The sequence below is a fragment of the Nestor notabilis genome, unplaced genomic scaffold (genome assembly GCF_000696875.1).
Source record: "Nestor notabilis isolate BGI_N333 unplaced genomic scaffold, ASM69687v1 scaffold31924, whole genome shotgun sequence".
Lineage (NCBI taxonomy): Eukaryota > Metazoa > Chordata > Aves > Psittaciformes > Psittacidae > Nestor > Nestor notabilis.
Window position 1 is genome coordinate 2,508 of NW_009926634.1, and position 14,599 is coordinate 17,106.

Consider the following 14,599-nt stretch of genomic DNA (forward strand, 5'->3'; position numbering starts at 1 on the left):
GCATGTTCCTGATGCAGGTGACAAACATGCCTGTGAATTCTTAACACGAGGCCTGCTTCCTGCAGCAAACAAGCAAGGGTCAGCATTCAAGTAACCTTTCCCATGTTAACCCCTACTAAGATGAACTAGGTTTTCATATTTTTATTTTAGTGTATATTTTACATTAGAAAAAAGAATGTTAATAAAAAAGCTCCACATGCTCCTAACAATCAATTTTTCTGGTAAGTCCCCACCAGTATCAATACTAATATACAAATAAATTAATTTTGCTAGTTAATTTTTCTGCCTGGTTTGGTGCAGGCTCTGCTCAAGCAGTGCACCTGTATTCAAGTGTCCATCCACATTGCCAACATGTGCCAGGGAGTGTGTTGCACATTATCCTTCCTCCTTACAACGTAGCAGTGTTTAGTCTCACCTTGATGAACGGGATCAGATTTTCTCAGCCATGTTACCCAGCAGGCACAAATAATCTTTACCAGGCTACATGGCACTGTTAAAACATGGATTATTTCACTCTGCAAAAGCCCCAAGCCTTGATTAACAACTGTATGCTACTATTCCCTCATCACTCACTTTGGCAATACAACATCCTCCCCACAAAAACAAGTAAAGCAAAAAATCTACATGGAAGACCTAAAATTCATCAAATACAGAATATGACCTGACTCAAGGCATATCCCCCAGTGTTAACTTGGTCTCTCCCCTACAATTCCTCATTTGCTTTTGTTCGTGCAGCAGGATTTTGCACATTTGATTGACAAGAAAAGAGGTGTCACATGTCATCATCCTAAATCATGGCCACCGCTGGTACTGTCAGGTCAGACACAGCAGCAGCCTCTCTTAACACCAGCCACTCTCCTCATGCAATGCCAATGCTACAATGCCCTGGTTAAAGGAGCATTGGGAAATGTAGCTGAGATTTTGTAACCTCCTGCAGTGCCTAGGAGGATTTTTGGGTCAGAGGAAGGGAGAGGGGGGGAAAAGCCCATTAGATTTACAAGCAGATTAAGGAAAAACACTCCACTGCCAATTTATTTTTAAAAAGGGTTGTGTGTTATTCTAGGGTTTGTCTGTATAATTGTACAACCGTTGAAAATTACATAAATTGTAATGATCTAATACTATTAACAGCCATTCAGAGAAAAACTCCCTCCCCTTCGGAAACCATCAAGGGCAGGAGGGAAATGTCCCAGGAAATATGCCAATCTGAACTCTGGCCTCTAGCCTGGCAGAAACAGAAACAGAAAGATAAGAGAACAAACTGGACTAAGATGTGGTGTTTGCATGTGTCTGACTTGCAAGGGGAGGGGTGGCTTTGTCCTTGGCCGTGTTCTCCCAGAGGCAGTGCCTGCTTATCCCGGTGAAGCTGCCATCACTTCACTCACTGCTCTCACCCCTGCACTTTGTCACTTCCTCCCGTCTTATGTGTCGTGGAAGTCTTTCAGCAGGGTCCTCCGTCTCTGCTCTGCTATGTGCATCTGATTCTCCAAGTCCTGGTAAAACAGAAGGGAGAAACCATCAGCACGAGTTCCTCAGAGAAAAGCTCATTTTCTTCAGGGAGAGACTAAGCTCCAGCCTGAGAAGCACCGACATTCACACACCACATCCGCTCTGGATCACAAGATTGCAGATCCTTTTCCTTTTGACAAGGGCTCCCTCTGCAGTCACCTGGCTCCTGCTCTGTCTAGAAAGCTACACGCTTAAGGAATCTGCTCTTCACCAGAGGGCTACATGTAGCTTCCTCCAGAACTTTGTTGGTCCTGTTTCAGTCTGCAGGAGACTCGCTGCAGCCCTCCCTCCTCTCTCATTAGGCAGCGAGCACTCCACTTCTACAGCTACTGGCTTAAGGTGTGTTTCTGGACGCAGTTTCTCAGAACCTTCACTTAACTGCCTTAGCACTCCTGCAGAAGTGTGAAGCTCAAACAAAAGCAGACTCAAGCAAGCAGAACACTCACCCCTCTGTCATAGCTGTCTGCTCGCTCCACCTTCCATGAGAGATTTTCAATTTCAGCTTCCAGCTGAGCCTGCTGGTATTCAAACTGCAGAGAGCAAAATTGGAGACAGCAACAAGAAACTAGTTTAGTGGAGCAGTTTCATATCACACACTACACTTGAGGAGCAGACAAATACATTCTGCTGACAGCTATGCTGGCAGAGCAGGTTTGTGCCTCCTCCTTATCCACCTTCAGCTACATAGCATCGCTCCTTCCAGGAGTTTCTTGTGTAAGCATTCCCCAACCTGCACCACTCAAAATTAACTCAAGTCAGCCTAAAAACACCACAAGTGACAAATATCTCCTCACTCAGCATATTTTGCCACAAACAGGTCACAAAATGCTCTTGTGAGCAGCTCTGCAGGTGGAGCAACAGGATATTAGGAATAAATTCTTCCCTGTGAGGGTGCTGAGGCGCTGGCACAGGGTGCCCAGAGAAGCTGTGGCTGCCCCATCCCTGGCAGTGTTCAAGGCCAGGTTGGACACAGGGGCTTGGAGCAACCTGCTCTGGTGGAAGGTGTCCCTGCCCGGGACAGGGGTTGGGACTGGATGAACTTTAAGGTCCCTTCCAAACCAAACCATGCTGTGATTCTGCGTGATTGTTAACCACTGCTAGGAGCAGTAACTTGTTCCACTGGCACAGTCAGATCCAGCAGAGAACACCTGTCTACAGCCTCAGAGAATACATATGATGCTGTGGGGAGAGACTGGGTAACAGGCTTTACTGGACAAATCAGTTGAAGAAACCACCTCTTCAGTGAATTCAGGGCTACTTTTGGACTTGTCCAGCCTGTGGTATGCACCAAGCCAGCAAGGGACTTACAGCAGGAAAAAAAAAAGCAAAGCTACATCCTGATCCAAGGCTGGAAAAGCTATTCTCCAGCAGCTCTTCACATGAAATATGGCCCACAGCACTGTAATTAAGTCTTACCAAGGAACAAATGCACACTTCCAGCCTCAAAACATTCTGGATAAATTGCTTGTTAGTACAAATGCAGTGAAGTGCCCTGGGAAAATAATGTAACGTATCAGAGGATGGAGCTGCTGGTAACTCAAAGTGAAGAGGAAAGGTGCAAAAACCACCTATTATTCGTCCTGTCCTTACCTCGAACTCAGCACTAACATGTCAGACACTGCCAAGCTCTGGAATTCAGCCCAGCATGCTGTCAGCTACAGCCTAAAAAGCTATCAGCACAGAAAGAGCAGAACTTCTTACCAGTTTCTTTCTGGGACCAGACTCCATGTAGTAGGCATATGGGTATGTGTACTGCAGGGTGTAACGACACTGTTGGGGAGTGGGAGGAAGAGAAAGAAAAGAAGGACAAGAGTCTCAGACTTGGAAGTCAGCACTGTCACATTTGAGTGACCACTACAGGCTAAGAAGTCACCTTCTGACACGGACAACTGGGCACTTCATGGTGGAATTTCCTACATCTTCCTTGGAAGAACCCGTGCAGATAAAGTATAACTTCAGAGGTGACTTCCAGAGGATTTTGGGCTAGTTCATGTCCTAGACCAGAGGTACTGTCCCACATACCCACAAGCCTTAAATTCCGTTCCTTACTTGGTGTTGTGAATTTAGCATTCTGGTGTGTATCGTCTGTGCCAACCAAGACACAACTACTCACCTTTGCAAGTAGTTTTGCAGCATTTTGTAGGTATTGCCAGTCTATCCATGTTCCCAAGTTGTTCATAACTCTTTCTTGTATTTTCTCCTGGATTCGTTGATACGTCTGTGCCTCCAGCTGTAGGCTTTTGTTGTGATTCTCCCACTGCAAGGGGTGAGGGATGTGAGACAGGGGAAGAAAACATGGCATGAGACCAGAAGTACTGCTGCTGTAAAAGCACAAGCTCTAGCAAGCAGAAATTGAAGTGGGGCAGGAGTCCAGCAAGGCAAGACATGCTGTGGGAAAGAACAGCAAGGCAGCACCTCCAGCAGCAAGTGGCGGAGGCTGTGTACAACAGACTGACAGCAGCAAAGAGCAGGAAGCAAACCCAGCTCCTCAGAGTGGGAATGCCCTCTGGTCACACAACGACCTTGCACCTAACAAGATGGATAGTAATGGTGATTCCCCTACTTAAAGGATTTCTACAGAAGGTCAACAGTTTAACATTTAACACAGGCTTAGTGAACTCCAACATCCATGTGCGCATAGTAAACATGGCCATTTCCCAAAACCTCTTGGTCTGGAGAGCCAGGAATGAACACATTTATTTTACCACAGGATTTGGCTCATGATGTGAAGAATAAACTCATTTTAAGGAGGAAACTGAAATGCAACAGCACTTAATCTCTACCACATTCTCTTCTAGAGATGCTGCTCTGGAATTGCACTGTATGGCCAGGTGCATCGAGCCTGCTGTGTGGACAGAGATGCTCTGACTGCAGCTTTTAACTATGCGATTCATTTTGGGGAAACTTTGCTATAACCACCGGAGCTTTGAACATGGCAAAGTTGGTTTAGTCTTTGTCTCTATAAAGACAGACTGCAAGGAAATGAAGTTCCCTGGATCCTGGAAGGAAATGACCGGAGCAGTATTTATCTACTGCAGCAGCACTCAGCCCGCAGGAAAACAGTACAGTGGCACACAGGTAATACTGATTTTCTCCAGCACAAGGAAATAGAGGAGCAAATATGATTTGCTTTGGCTACGACATTACTGGTTTGGATGGGACTCACAGGGCAGGATTTTGAGTGAAAAAACAAACAGGGCCTGAATATTCTACACAGATTCTCTTTGGGCAGTTTCTTGCATGGAGATTGCTGGCAATGACCTTTGCACCAGGCAGGGAGCATTAAAAGGCTACAGCAGCTCTGGCCAAGGAGATGTCTCCTACCCTCTCAAAATAGAACAAGTACTTCTTAAGGGCCTCCCTGGCCTGTGCTTGCTGACTCTGGTTTACAATATCAGGATTCTCTTTGTACCGACTGCATTCGTAGTACTCGCTGCCGTGAGTCTTCCAGTCTCCCAGACACATCCAGCAGAAGTCTGCAGAAAACAGTGAAAAACCCACTGTGATACACAGGAAAAAATACCTCCAAGAAAGAAAAGCTTCAGGAGACACAGCCCATCTGTTCTCAGATCTTCCTGCTAAGCCAAGAAACATATACAAAAATACCAGCCTGTCTTGAAGACTTTCATTCTACAGCCTCCTGAGCAACTATGGAAAGTAAATCCTCAAGTGCTGCATCCTGTACACCAGGACCAATGGGCAGAACTGTACCTGCACTCTACGCAGGCTGTCTGTCACTCTAGATTAAAGAAGAGGCAGGCTGCAGTCTTATCTGTGAGCTGCATCCTCCCCACCACTGGCATACAGCCCCGTGCACACCTCTGGCTGAATAAAACGTGAACAACCAAATCCAAAAGTGAACTCATGCAAAAGAAACTCTGCCCTCAGTTCTCTCAAGGAGGGAACTACCCAGTAACTTCAGAGATCAGTGGTTTATGACACTTCAGGTTAGGAGCTGCTGAATTGGGAAGAAAGCAGAGGAAAGACAGCAATAGCAACACCCGCGTGACAGTTTCCTGCTATTACAGTGAGGCTGTGAGTGTTCTACTGAGAAGGAAAAAAGAAGAAGATTAAGTTGCTACAACAGGAATCACTTCTGTGTTACTCATAATTGTATGTCCAGAGATCACCAGCCTTCCTGAGTGCTAGTCCCTGTGGTACCTTGGCACTTGCCTGCTCACCCTTGTCACAGAGCTCCATCAAAGCACGTCCAGTGCTGCTGAGGACCCCAAAGCAAAGGAAATGAGAGAGGGCAGTAATCTTTAATCATCTTCCAAATAAGGTATTGCAATATTTCCTGGTGGCACACTTCACTTAGAGGGCTGAATACAAACTCTCTTGCTCCAAGGCAACAGGAATTAATTCTGCCATGAAAAGATAAGTGCAAGAACAGGCTGTCCTTTTGTAGGACCAGACAATTGCTCAAAGATGCTCAGGCTGCTAATTGTACAGGGGTGGACTGAGAAGTCCAGCAGCTGACATTACACAGAGCAATTCACAGCTACTGCAGTTTTATCTGGGTTGAAGCTCATTATTTCCATCACTTGAGCAGAAGGGCTTAAGCTGATCTTAGTAAATGGCTCAGTTCTGCCAGTATTTTCAGCTGATGACAATTACATGGAAAGCATTTAATACTCTCCTCTGTGATGGATTCCACTGGTAATACTGCGGCAGAGATGGAGACTTCTCTATGGAATGGACATGTCACGGATAGGGAGCCAAACCAGCACTGAATCAGAACCCAGCTGAGATCACAGACAGTGGGAAAAATATATGGAATAAAGCTATCACACTCCAGTCTGTAACTAATATACTGCTCACCTCTGACTTGGGGAAAAATGTTTCAGTCAGTGTTCAGAATTTGTCTCCATATCACAAAAAAATAAAAAAAAAATTAAAAAAATCACCACTAACAAATGTCTTCCAAATCCAACTTACCATGCTTGCACTTGGAGCATTGCTAAAAAAGAAGAGACAGGAGGCACTGGTTAGTGGCAAGTGTAGGGAGATAAATATCTACTTAGAACGAGGAAGGTTTGATGTGTTCAGGGAATTGCTCACCATGTGATTGCAGCCTCCGTTCTTTTCAATACAGATATTGCACTTGGGACACTGGGGAAACAGAAGCATTTGTTAGATCCAACTCTGCCTCTAGCTGCCTTCTGCAAAATGACAACACTTGTGTGATTATTCCCCTCCTGCTTTTCTTTTTATATACATCCATAGGCATATATGAGAATATTAACACACATACCTCCCACCTTCCACCAATTCCTGAGAGCTCCATTTAAAAAGGAGCTAACACAACTGGAGCTTGTGGCCCATTAGCACTGTCACACTTGTCACTGGCTATGGTAGAACAAGTGCCAGCTAAGAACTGTTTTGAAGTCAGGCCACAAAATCCCCAAAGACATGAGAAGTTCCAATCTGCAGACAGCTAATGTAGAGGATAAAGGCAGTTTATCTATAACTCTAAAGCACAATTCTGCAGGTAGAGTGCGGAGTATGTAACACTATTTCTTTTTCTTGGGTCTAAATCTACTAAAAGCACTTCAGTTTCTCATTTACAGACTTCATCTACCCCATTTTGCTGTCCTTGCCAAATCAAGACTTTATCTCCCTCACCTTCCAGTTCACAGTTCAGGTTTAAACATCACTAGTGCCTTATTTGGCAGTGACTCTGCACTTACTACACTCTCTCCTTCCATTTAAATACATCTCCACCAATCATTTCAAAGTACTCACAATTCTTTTGCCAGTGGGAGGGCAGCACACATGGCTGCTAGAGACATTCACACCAGGCCTGGAACAAGGACCACTAGGTCCTTACCCCAGGAGGGCAGGTGGCTTTCTGCACAAAGCATTCCTAACGCATTTGATATGTTATATCACAGTCCCTAGCGAGCTGTGAGGATTTGCAGTCAGTGAAAAAGCAGCACACGATGCTACGTGTGTACAGAATTGTCCTCAAGTCCTGCCTGGGAAGCAAGATACAAGAAAAAACACGCAGGTGCTTGTCCTTACATCTTTAGTGTGAGCACTGATGTAGTTGGCTGTTTCGGAGTCATCTGCACACTTGGTGAGCCATTTCCGAATGGTAGCACAGTCTGTTGGTGCGTGGTACATCTGCCGACACTTAAAGCTGAACAGGGGGAAAAAAAAGAGGAGAGGAAAAAAGGACATACTGATTTCCAAGGAATGACTCGGGAATTGAGGTTTTCCTGCCCATAGCAGGGGGGTTGTAACTAAATGATCTTAAGGTCCTTTCCAACTCAAACCATTCTATGATTCTATGACCAACATCCGGAGGCCAAGCGAAAGTAAGGGAGGGAAATGCACTTGTGTGTTACCAGAGTGCAAAGACCAAGGCTGAACCCCAATAAACCCTCAGCCTCTCATGCAGAAGCTGGACTCGGGGTGAGAGTGAACTTGAGAGGCGTTCTCTGACACATCATGTGTCTGAGGGATGACATATCCCCCCCTAGACTCCACCTGTGTCTGCTCTAACATGACTGCAGAGGCCCAGGGCATGCCAGTGGCTTTACAAGTAGCCTGACTCCAGTGGTAGATATCAGGCACCTGCATTAGCATGACCTGACCAGTCCCAGGTGAGTAAGGGCCATTTGTGTGCAGACACCAGCAAGCTGGGTCTCTGAACCAGTATGTACCGTGCTCCACATTCTCAACAGCAGTGATTCTGGAGACGCAGGAGCAGAAGACACTTCAGCAGCCCTGCAAACTATCATTTTTCCCTTGTCTCATATACACTTGAAGTCAGATGAGGAACATTAGCATTCCCATTCAGCAGACATGTGTTCTCACATGAGCCTCAAAACACACCAGACACTCTGGGACTCAAATACTTGTAAAAATCTTAAAAACTCAATACCAGCAGACAGTGGTGAGGCCTCCACATCCATTACCACAATCTCTACCAGCCACTATGTCTGTACCAAACTTTGTAACCTAGCCAAAGTATGAGAATGGCAGAACCCCTTCATCACTCAAGCCCTGCATTCCCTGGTTGTCATAGCACCCAGAGCCCAAGAAGTTCATGGAGCAAGGGGATGTCTGACCACCTCAGAAGTCAGACCCCAAGTATCCAATTCCTCAAGCTAACTCAAGTTACAAACAACTCCAGCAAAGCATTTGAGATGTTTCTACACTCTAAACCTGTTGGCAAGCAAATGGAGTCGCTCTGAGGACAGGATACACTTCCCCCATGATCTTTAAGCTTCGCTGTTTCTTACCAGAAGACCTCATTGCAACGATTGCACTGCACTCGTCGGGCTTTTGGCTCTTGTACCTGTATAACCATAGGGCAATCTGCACCAGGACACAGCTGCAGCTGATAATGGCTCTGTGAACACACCAAGGTGGCAAGATCAGTACTGGGTGCAGAAAAACATTATCTATGCAAGTTTCCCCACTCCTATCCTCAAAACCATACAAGTCAGTTATCTCTTGTTGAAAAAGAGTGAAAACTGTCACCAGGTCTTGGTTAACAGAGCAGATAAACCTCTTCCACATTAGGAGAAGGAGTATGACTTACAGCCTCTCTAGAACAGGGAATTCAAATGGAAGGTTACAGACCAAGTAAGCACAGCAATAGAACCGTAAGACCCCACCAAGATACTGAACAAATGATTTTACTTCATTTGAGCTCTTTCCCCACCCTCTCCTCATGCCCCAACATGTATTCAGCTGCTCTCCTGTAGTGGCTGTTCCCTCCGGAAGGGTCTCATATTGAAGAGAGGTGACACTGCTCTTTCATGTTGCTTCTTGAGTGTTCCCAGTCTATTTCCAGTTACCAGAATGCTCCCACACATTCAACCTTAACAACTGCTGCTTTAATACCAAAATCCTCACATAAAATGTTATTGAACAAGCCAATTCAGTTGGGGTACATTAAGATGAAGAATGTATTTTATGTTCCAAAAAGTATCTATGCAAGATCAAGAAGGACTTTAAAACTCTGACTGAAGTTCTCAGCAGTAACATTCTGAGAATTCTGAAGCACCAGCCAAGGAGTTAGTGGGTGACCTTAGAGCAGAATGTACTTTGGCAACCTGCTGGAGCATTTTGTCAGTGAGACTGTCCTACAGGAGCAGCCACATCATGTTTCTCAGGGACAGTTTTGCTGCCGTTGCTGCAGTTCTAATCAAAGATGCAAGACACTTCAAACAAGATTTCTGCAAGTCATTGGTGAATTGACTGAAAAAACACACAATACCTCCACATAATCCCTGAAGAGGTAGCGCCTGTATTTGTCTTTCAGTTCTTCACTAGGCAGCAACGGAAACACAAAGTCTTCTGGTGTTCGAAGCAGGCAGTCCTGAGCCATGCAGGAGACCCCTGAGAAAAGAAAGCACCACTTTAGCACAGTGTAACTTATACTAAAGAGTGAATGCACAGAGAGCATTCAAGGCAGTTTCCTAGGTACCATCTGTTGTTGTGGCAGGAGGGACACAACTGTGAAACAAATCTATCAGGGCTGCTGAAAAGCTGAAGCCCAACTGTCTTCGCCAAAAGACGACAGGGCCACATGTGCATCCAGGACCACTAAGTGCTTCAAACAGTATTCACAAGGTCAGAAACTTCAAGTATAAATTGCATATTACTGCCATGCCAGCATGAAAGACAGGCTAGGAAGAGCCCAAAGCAATCCTGGCAGCCATGGGCCTCTACCCAACACAAAGTGAACATGCTTGCATCCACAAGCACTCCAGGAGCAGTGCAGTGATGTATCACGGGAGATGCAAACTCCAAATACAACAGATTTGCAGCTTCTAACCTAGTCAGGAGTAGAGGTCTCCTGGTGGTATGCCAACACGAACCAGGGTTTCAGGGAAGACCGCTAGTTCAAGTCAAGTTTGTCACAAATACTCATTCCATGCTCCATATTGAGATGTTTCAGACCAATTCAGCCAGTCAGCATCAGAACGGCCAACATGGCAAACACAGAGCCAGCACCATATCCACCTTGAACTCACCGACTCCAACACCATCCTTGACGAGCACTGTACAATGCTGCTCCCAACAGCTGCGACAGAACTGGTGCTGACAAGCCAGAGAGAGCAAGTTCTCCTTCCGGACAAACTGCATGCACACGGCGCAGTGATGGGAGGAATGTACCATTGCCTGGGAGAGAGACAAACCAGCATTACAGTGAAAGCATCCCAGCTCTGCCAGGGAATTCTCACCTCATCCACAGGCACCTTCATTGCGACAATGGTCTCTGGTGAGCTGCAGGGCAGAACAAGTTCATGAGGAGCTGGTGTGTCGGGGTTCTGCACTGCCCTTCTCAAGAACCTCTTTAATCTCACAGAGCACAGCAGATCAATGGTCACTGAACAGCTCCTGCCTCTAATATTGAGCTACCCAGAATTCACCTTTACTTTTCCGGTTCTTTACTCTTGCCTTGTTTGAAAAATGAGAAAATACATCATGTTAGTCCTTCCCTGAATTTACTGATACTCTGTTAGCTGGGTCAGACTCTTATCATTGTTCCACACGCCCGGGAGCGCAGCTGGAGCTAGAAGCAGGCTTAGTGATGCCCTTTTACTGGACAATGATTTTGGGTAAGAGGAGAGGCAACAGTGCGTGTACAGAGAGGAAAGGGAGCTCGCAGACCATCATCTCGCAGCTCTTCTGTCCATGCTACATTTGGCAGAGCAGGCATCATCCCTTCAGCTGAAAAGGATTAGAAGGTTTGTTTCTAGTCATGTATAATTCTGCTATTGCTGCACCAAACCACTGGGAAGCAGTCTGGATCTCCCTTTGGGTAGCACCGAGCTAGTCCCTCAACAACAGATCTAGCCTCCGACACCTCTCAGCTCACCCTTGGGACCTGAAGAACTAGGTCTAGCTCAGCATTATCAAAAGCAAGGCTCTACAAAGCTGTCAGCAGGAGTTTATGTTCCTATTTCTCCTTTCACAGAGAAGTTATACAATCACTTCTGATCTACTTAAAATCTTTGCTACTCTTGGAGAAGCTTGTGCGGGACAGCAGCCATCAGTTTCCATGCCAGAGCTGCAGAGGAGCAGCAGCATGATCCACAGCCACACACTGCCTGAGAGCAGGACCACGTGAAAAAGGAAATAATGTGACTCTGTTCTCAACAGCCTCACCTATGGACCAGAACAAGATTCACTGAGTCTGCAACTGCACTCATTGCCTGGATCAACTGCTCTGCTTGAACAGCACATCTACTGCCCCAAACCTTTACAAGCTGACCCTCTGAGCTCACCACCATAACTTCTCCATACTGGGTCAGTTGCTCTACAGATGCTCACTATGAGCATCTGCCCCTAAATTATCATCATCCTGCATTAGGAGCCGAAGCACAGAGCAACTTGCTCTAGCACATGCAGAAAGACTGGAATGAATTGCGTACCAACCCAAGTTTGTCAATTCTTAAACTAACCTTTCAACTGTAATCTCTTTCTTCCCAAGATGAAATCATCATTGCAGTGAAGAGTTCTTAAGTACAGCTGATACAAGATTCAAACAAACCTCAAAATACATGGACTAATTTCCAGGTATACCAAATAACAGACTTTTTCTGGAATCTAGGCAGAGCCCAGGAAGCTTACTCCTGTCAGCTGTTTCAGCATTCTCACTATCTGCTAGTTACAAGTCAGCTCAGATGCCAAATCAGGCTTTTAAAATCTCTCCTCTCCCCCAACCCAAAGAGTGTTTCTCAGATGTAATATTTTACCATTCAAAATCTGTCACATGGTAATGTGTTTCCTTTGGGGTAACCGTGGATTGTATCAAGACATCCACTGTGAATGAAACCTGTAAACATGCAACAGGAAGTTTCTATTTGGGGGGAGGAGTATCTGAAGACCTGTGCAGTCCTGGCTGCAAAATACAAGCTGTTGGTTCAAATATGGAAGATTTGGCTGAAACATTCCTGAGCAGAGCAGTGCAGCAAACGGTCATCTCAGGAAAATAACAATAATGATTAAAAACATCTCTCTTCCAGACACAGACAAGCTCTGTCCATCCTGCGCAGCCAGAGCTTCCCTTGAGTGTCTTTTACAGAGACAGCATAATTGGAAGAGGTAGCCAAGCCCATGAACTCTGCTCCTTCCATTGTGTACCATCACTCATGCCAAAAAAATGATGTTAATTTTCTTGAGGCAAGTAATTCTTGAGCACTGTCTGCAAGTCAATAGCAAAGCTGCTCTTTAAATGTCAGACACCTCTCAAATGAATCCTCATTTAAAAAGTAAACCCAGCACTGAGTTAAGGTGTTGGACCCGAGTTTGTGAAGGGTTAACATGGGCCAGATTATGCCATTAGTAATGCAATCCTCCAGTGAGGTGGGTCAGAGGTGTCTGCCAAGGGAACAGACCAAAATAGTTAGCATACTTACATGTTTGGATGAGGTGGGCTGAACTCGTGCTTCTACTAGCAATTGGGCAGCATTAGACTTGTGTCTGAAAAGGCAATTGGAGAACGACCAAATCAATCTCTGAATATATTTTGCTTTGTTAAATCGATCTTTCTCACCTGAATAAATAATAGGCTCTGTGCAAATGGTAGGGTAGGTTTGCATAAGGAAAGGGGAAATGTGTTGTGCGTGAGGATCCTTCACAGTGAGCTGAACTCTCATCAACACAACTTTGAGATTTTCTTCAAAATCAGAAACAGGAACAATACTTCTCCCAGTCATGGATTAACATTTCCCTCCTACTACTTGGTGAATATTTTCCTACAACTCTCTTCCTCCCCCGAAATATTATTTTTGAAGCTCAGATTTTCTATCCATACTCCTAGAGCAGTCCTAAGCCACTGCCCATAACATACTCCCCTGAGGCTCCTGCCTGTCTCCTAGCCCTTTGTAAAATCAAGCTATCTTGGTTAGGTCTCACTTTGACTTCAGTCTATTATCTAGTTAAGTGTTCACTCTGTGACAGATTATCACCCTTTAGGCATATGCAGCTGTCTATCAGCAGCCTTAGAATTAGATGTGCTTCGCTCTTTGTGATTTCCATTGCAGAGGAATGTTTGTATCTCAATGAATGCAGAAATAGCAGCATCACTGTTGTGACAGTGCTGTAAATCCTCCCTCCCCACTAGCACTTTTCAGTTGTACTAGGGAGCTTTCATTTGATATGTCACTTTGTACCAAGACAGAAGTCGGATGACCACATCAACTGAAGAACAACTTGCAAAGTCATAAAGTAAACCCTTGCCCAAACTTCCTCTTGTTTAAATCTCATTAGTTAGCCTGCAGAATCACTCTGAGCTGCTATGCAGGAATCTCACTCTCCACATTCCCCAGAAAAAAAAACTTTCACAGGATGCACGGCAACCAACGAGCCCATTACCAAAGATGCTCCAACAATATCCATATACGAGATGCATCTCCCATATGTTCTCTGGATGAAGTTGCTGGCTACAGGGCCTAAAATGGCATGGCAGCATGACTCAGCCTGATGTGCTCTCTATTTTCAGACAATGTTCAGTTCTGAGCCAGTATTTGCTGGAGGGGCTGCCAGACAGCAGTGCCTGCTGACACACTTCCCGTATGCGTTTGGGCAGAGTCTGAACCCTCCTTTTGAAACTGGTTGGAGGACTTTGTGACAGTGACACTGACCAAGCAACAAAGGGGCTGCACTTCTCAGTTCTCTCACACCATCTTCTCCTGCTCTCCAAATGCCAGTCAGCTTGGAGAAAAACATATGTTCAGAAGGAGCAAAAACGTCAATGTGAATGTACTAGTAAAGGATACATCAGCGTAGGTTCAGTGCTCCTTTATGATTTATGGCTCATATGTTCAAAACAGAACATATGTTATCTTTATATTTGTTAAAATAAGGAAATACAGATGCAGCACTCTCAATCTGTTACTTCAAAGTTTAAGCTTAATGCATCCAAAGGGTTTCCAGCATGATACTAATTCCTCAAATTGAAAAACATTTGCTACCACTACCCTCTCCTATTTACAGGCTTCTTACAGGCAATGCAGCCTCAACAAAACAGTGTTTTCCCTCTGCTTTCTGGAACGGACTGCGTGGCCTGATTCAGATTCAAAGACCCATGTCAAAACGACACCTATAGACCACACTGAGCATT

General features: G+C 45.2%; 1 protein-coding gene across 1 annotated transcript in view; it reads right to left on the reverse strand.

Annotated features, from left to right (window-relative positions):
- Positions 1 to 261: 261 nt before the first annotated feature.
- ARIH2 (ariadne RBR E3 ubiquitin protein ligase 2) overlaps positions 262 to 14,599 on the reverse strand; it is a 27,705-nt gene continuing 13,367 nt past the window's right edge. The window contains exons 3-14 of the mRNA XM_010013612.1: positions 12,894 to 12,957; positions 10,503 to 10,650; positions 9,743 to 9,864; positions 8,760 to 8,869; positions 7,534 to 7,651; positions 6,571 to 6,621; positions 6,448 to 6,469; positions 4,834 to 4,985; positions 3,623 to 3,766; positions 3,211 to 3,279; positions 1,956 to 2,039; positions 262 to 1,493 (exon numbers count right to left, since the gene is read on the reverse strand). Of these exons, the coding sequence (XP_010011914.1) occupies positions 1,422 to 1,493; positions 1,956 to 2,039; positions 3,211 to 3,279; positions 3,623 to 3,766; positions 4,834 to 4,985; positions 6,448 to 6,469; positions 6,571 to 6,621; positions 7,534 to 7,651; positions 8,760 to 8,869; positions 9,743 to 9,864; positions 10,503 to 10,650; positions 12,894 to 12,957 (1,156 nt within the window). The 3' untranslated portion in view covers positions 262 to 1,421. The remainder of the gene's footprint in view (positions 1,494 to 1,955; positions 2,040 to 3,210; positions 3,280 to 3,622; positions 3,767 to 4,833; positions 4,986 to 6,447; positions 6,470 to 6,570; positions 6,622 to 7,533; positions 7,652 to 8,759; positions 8,870 to 9,742; positions 9,865 to 10,502; positions 10,651 to 12,893; positions 12,958 to 14,599) is intronic.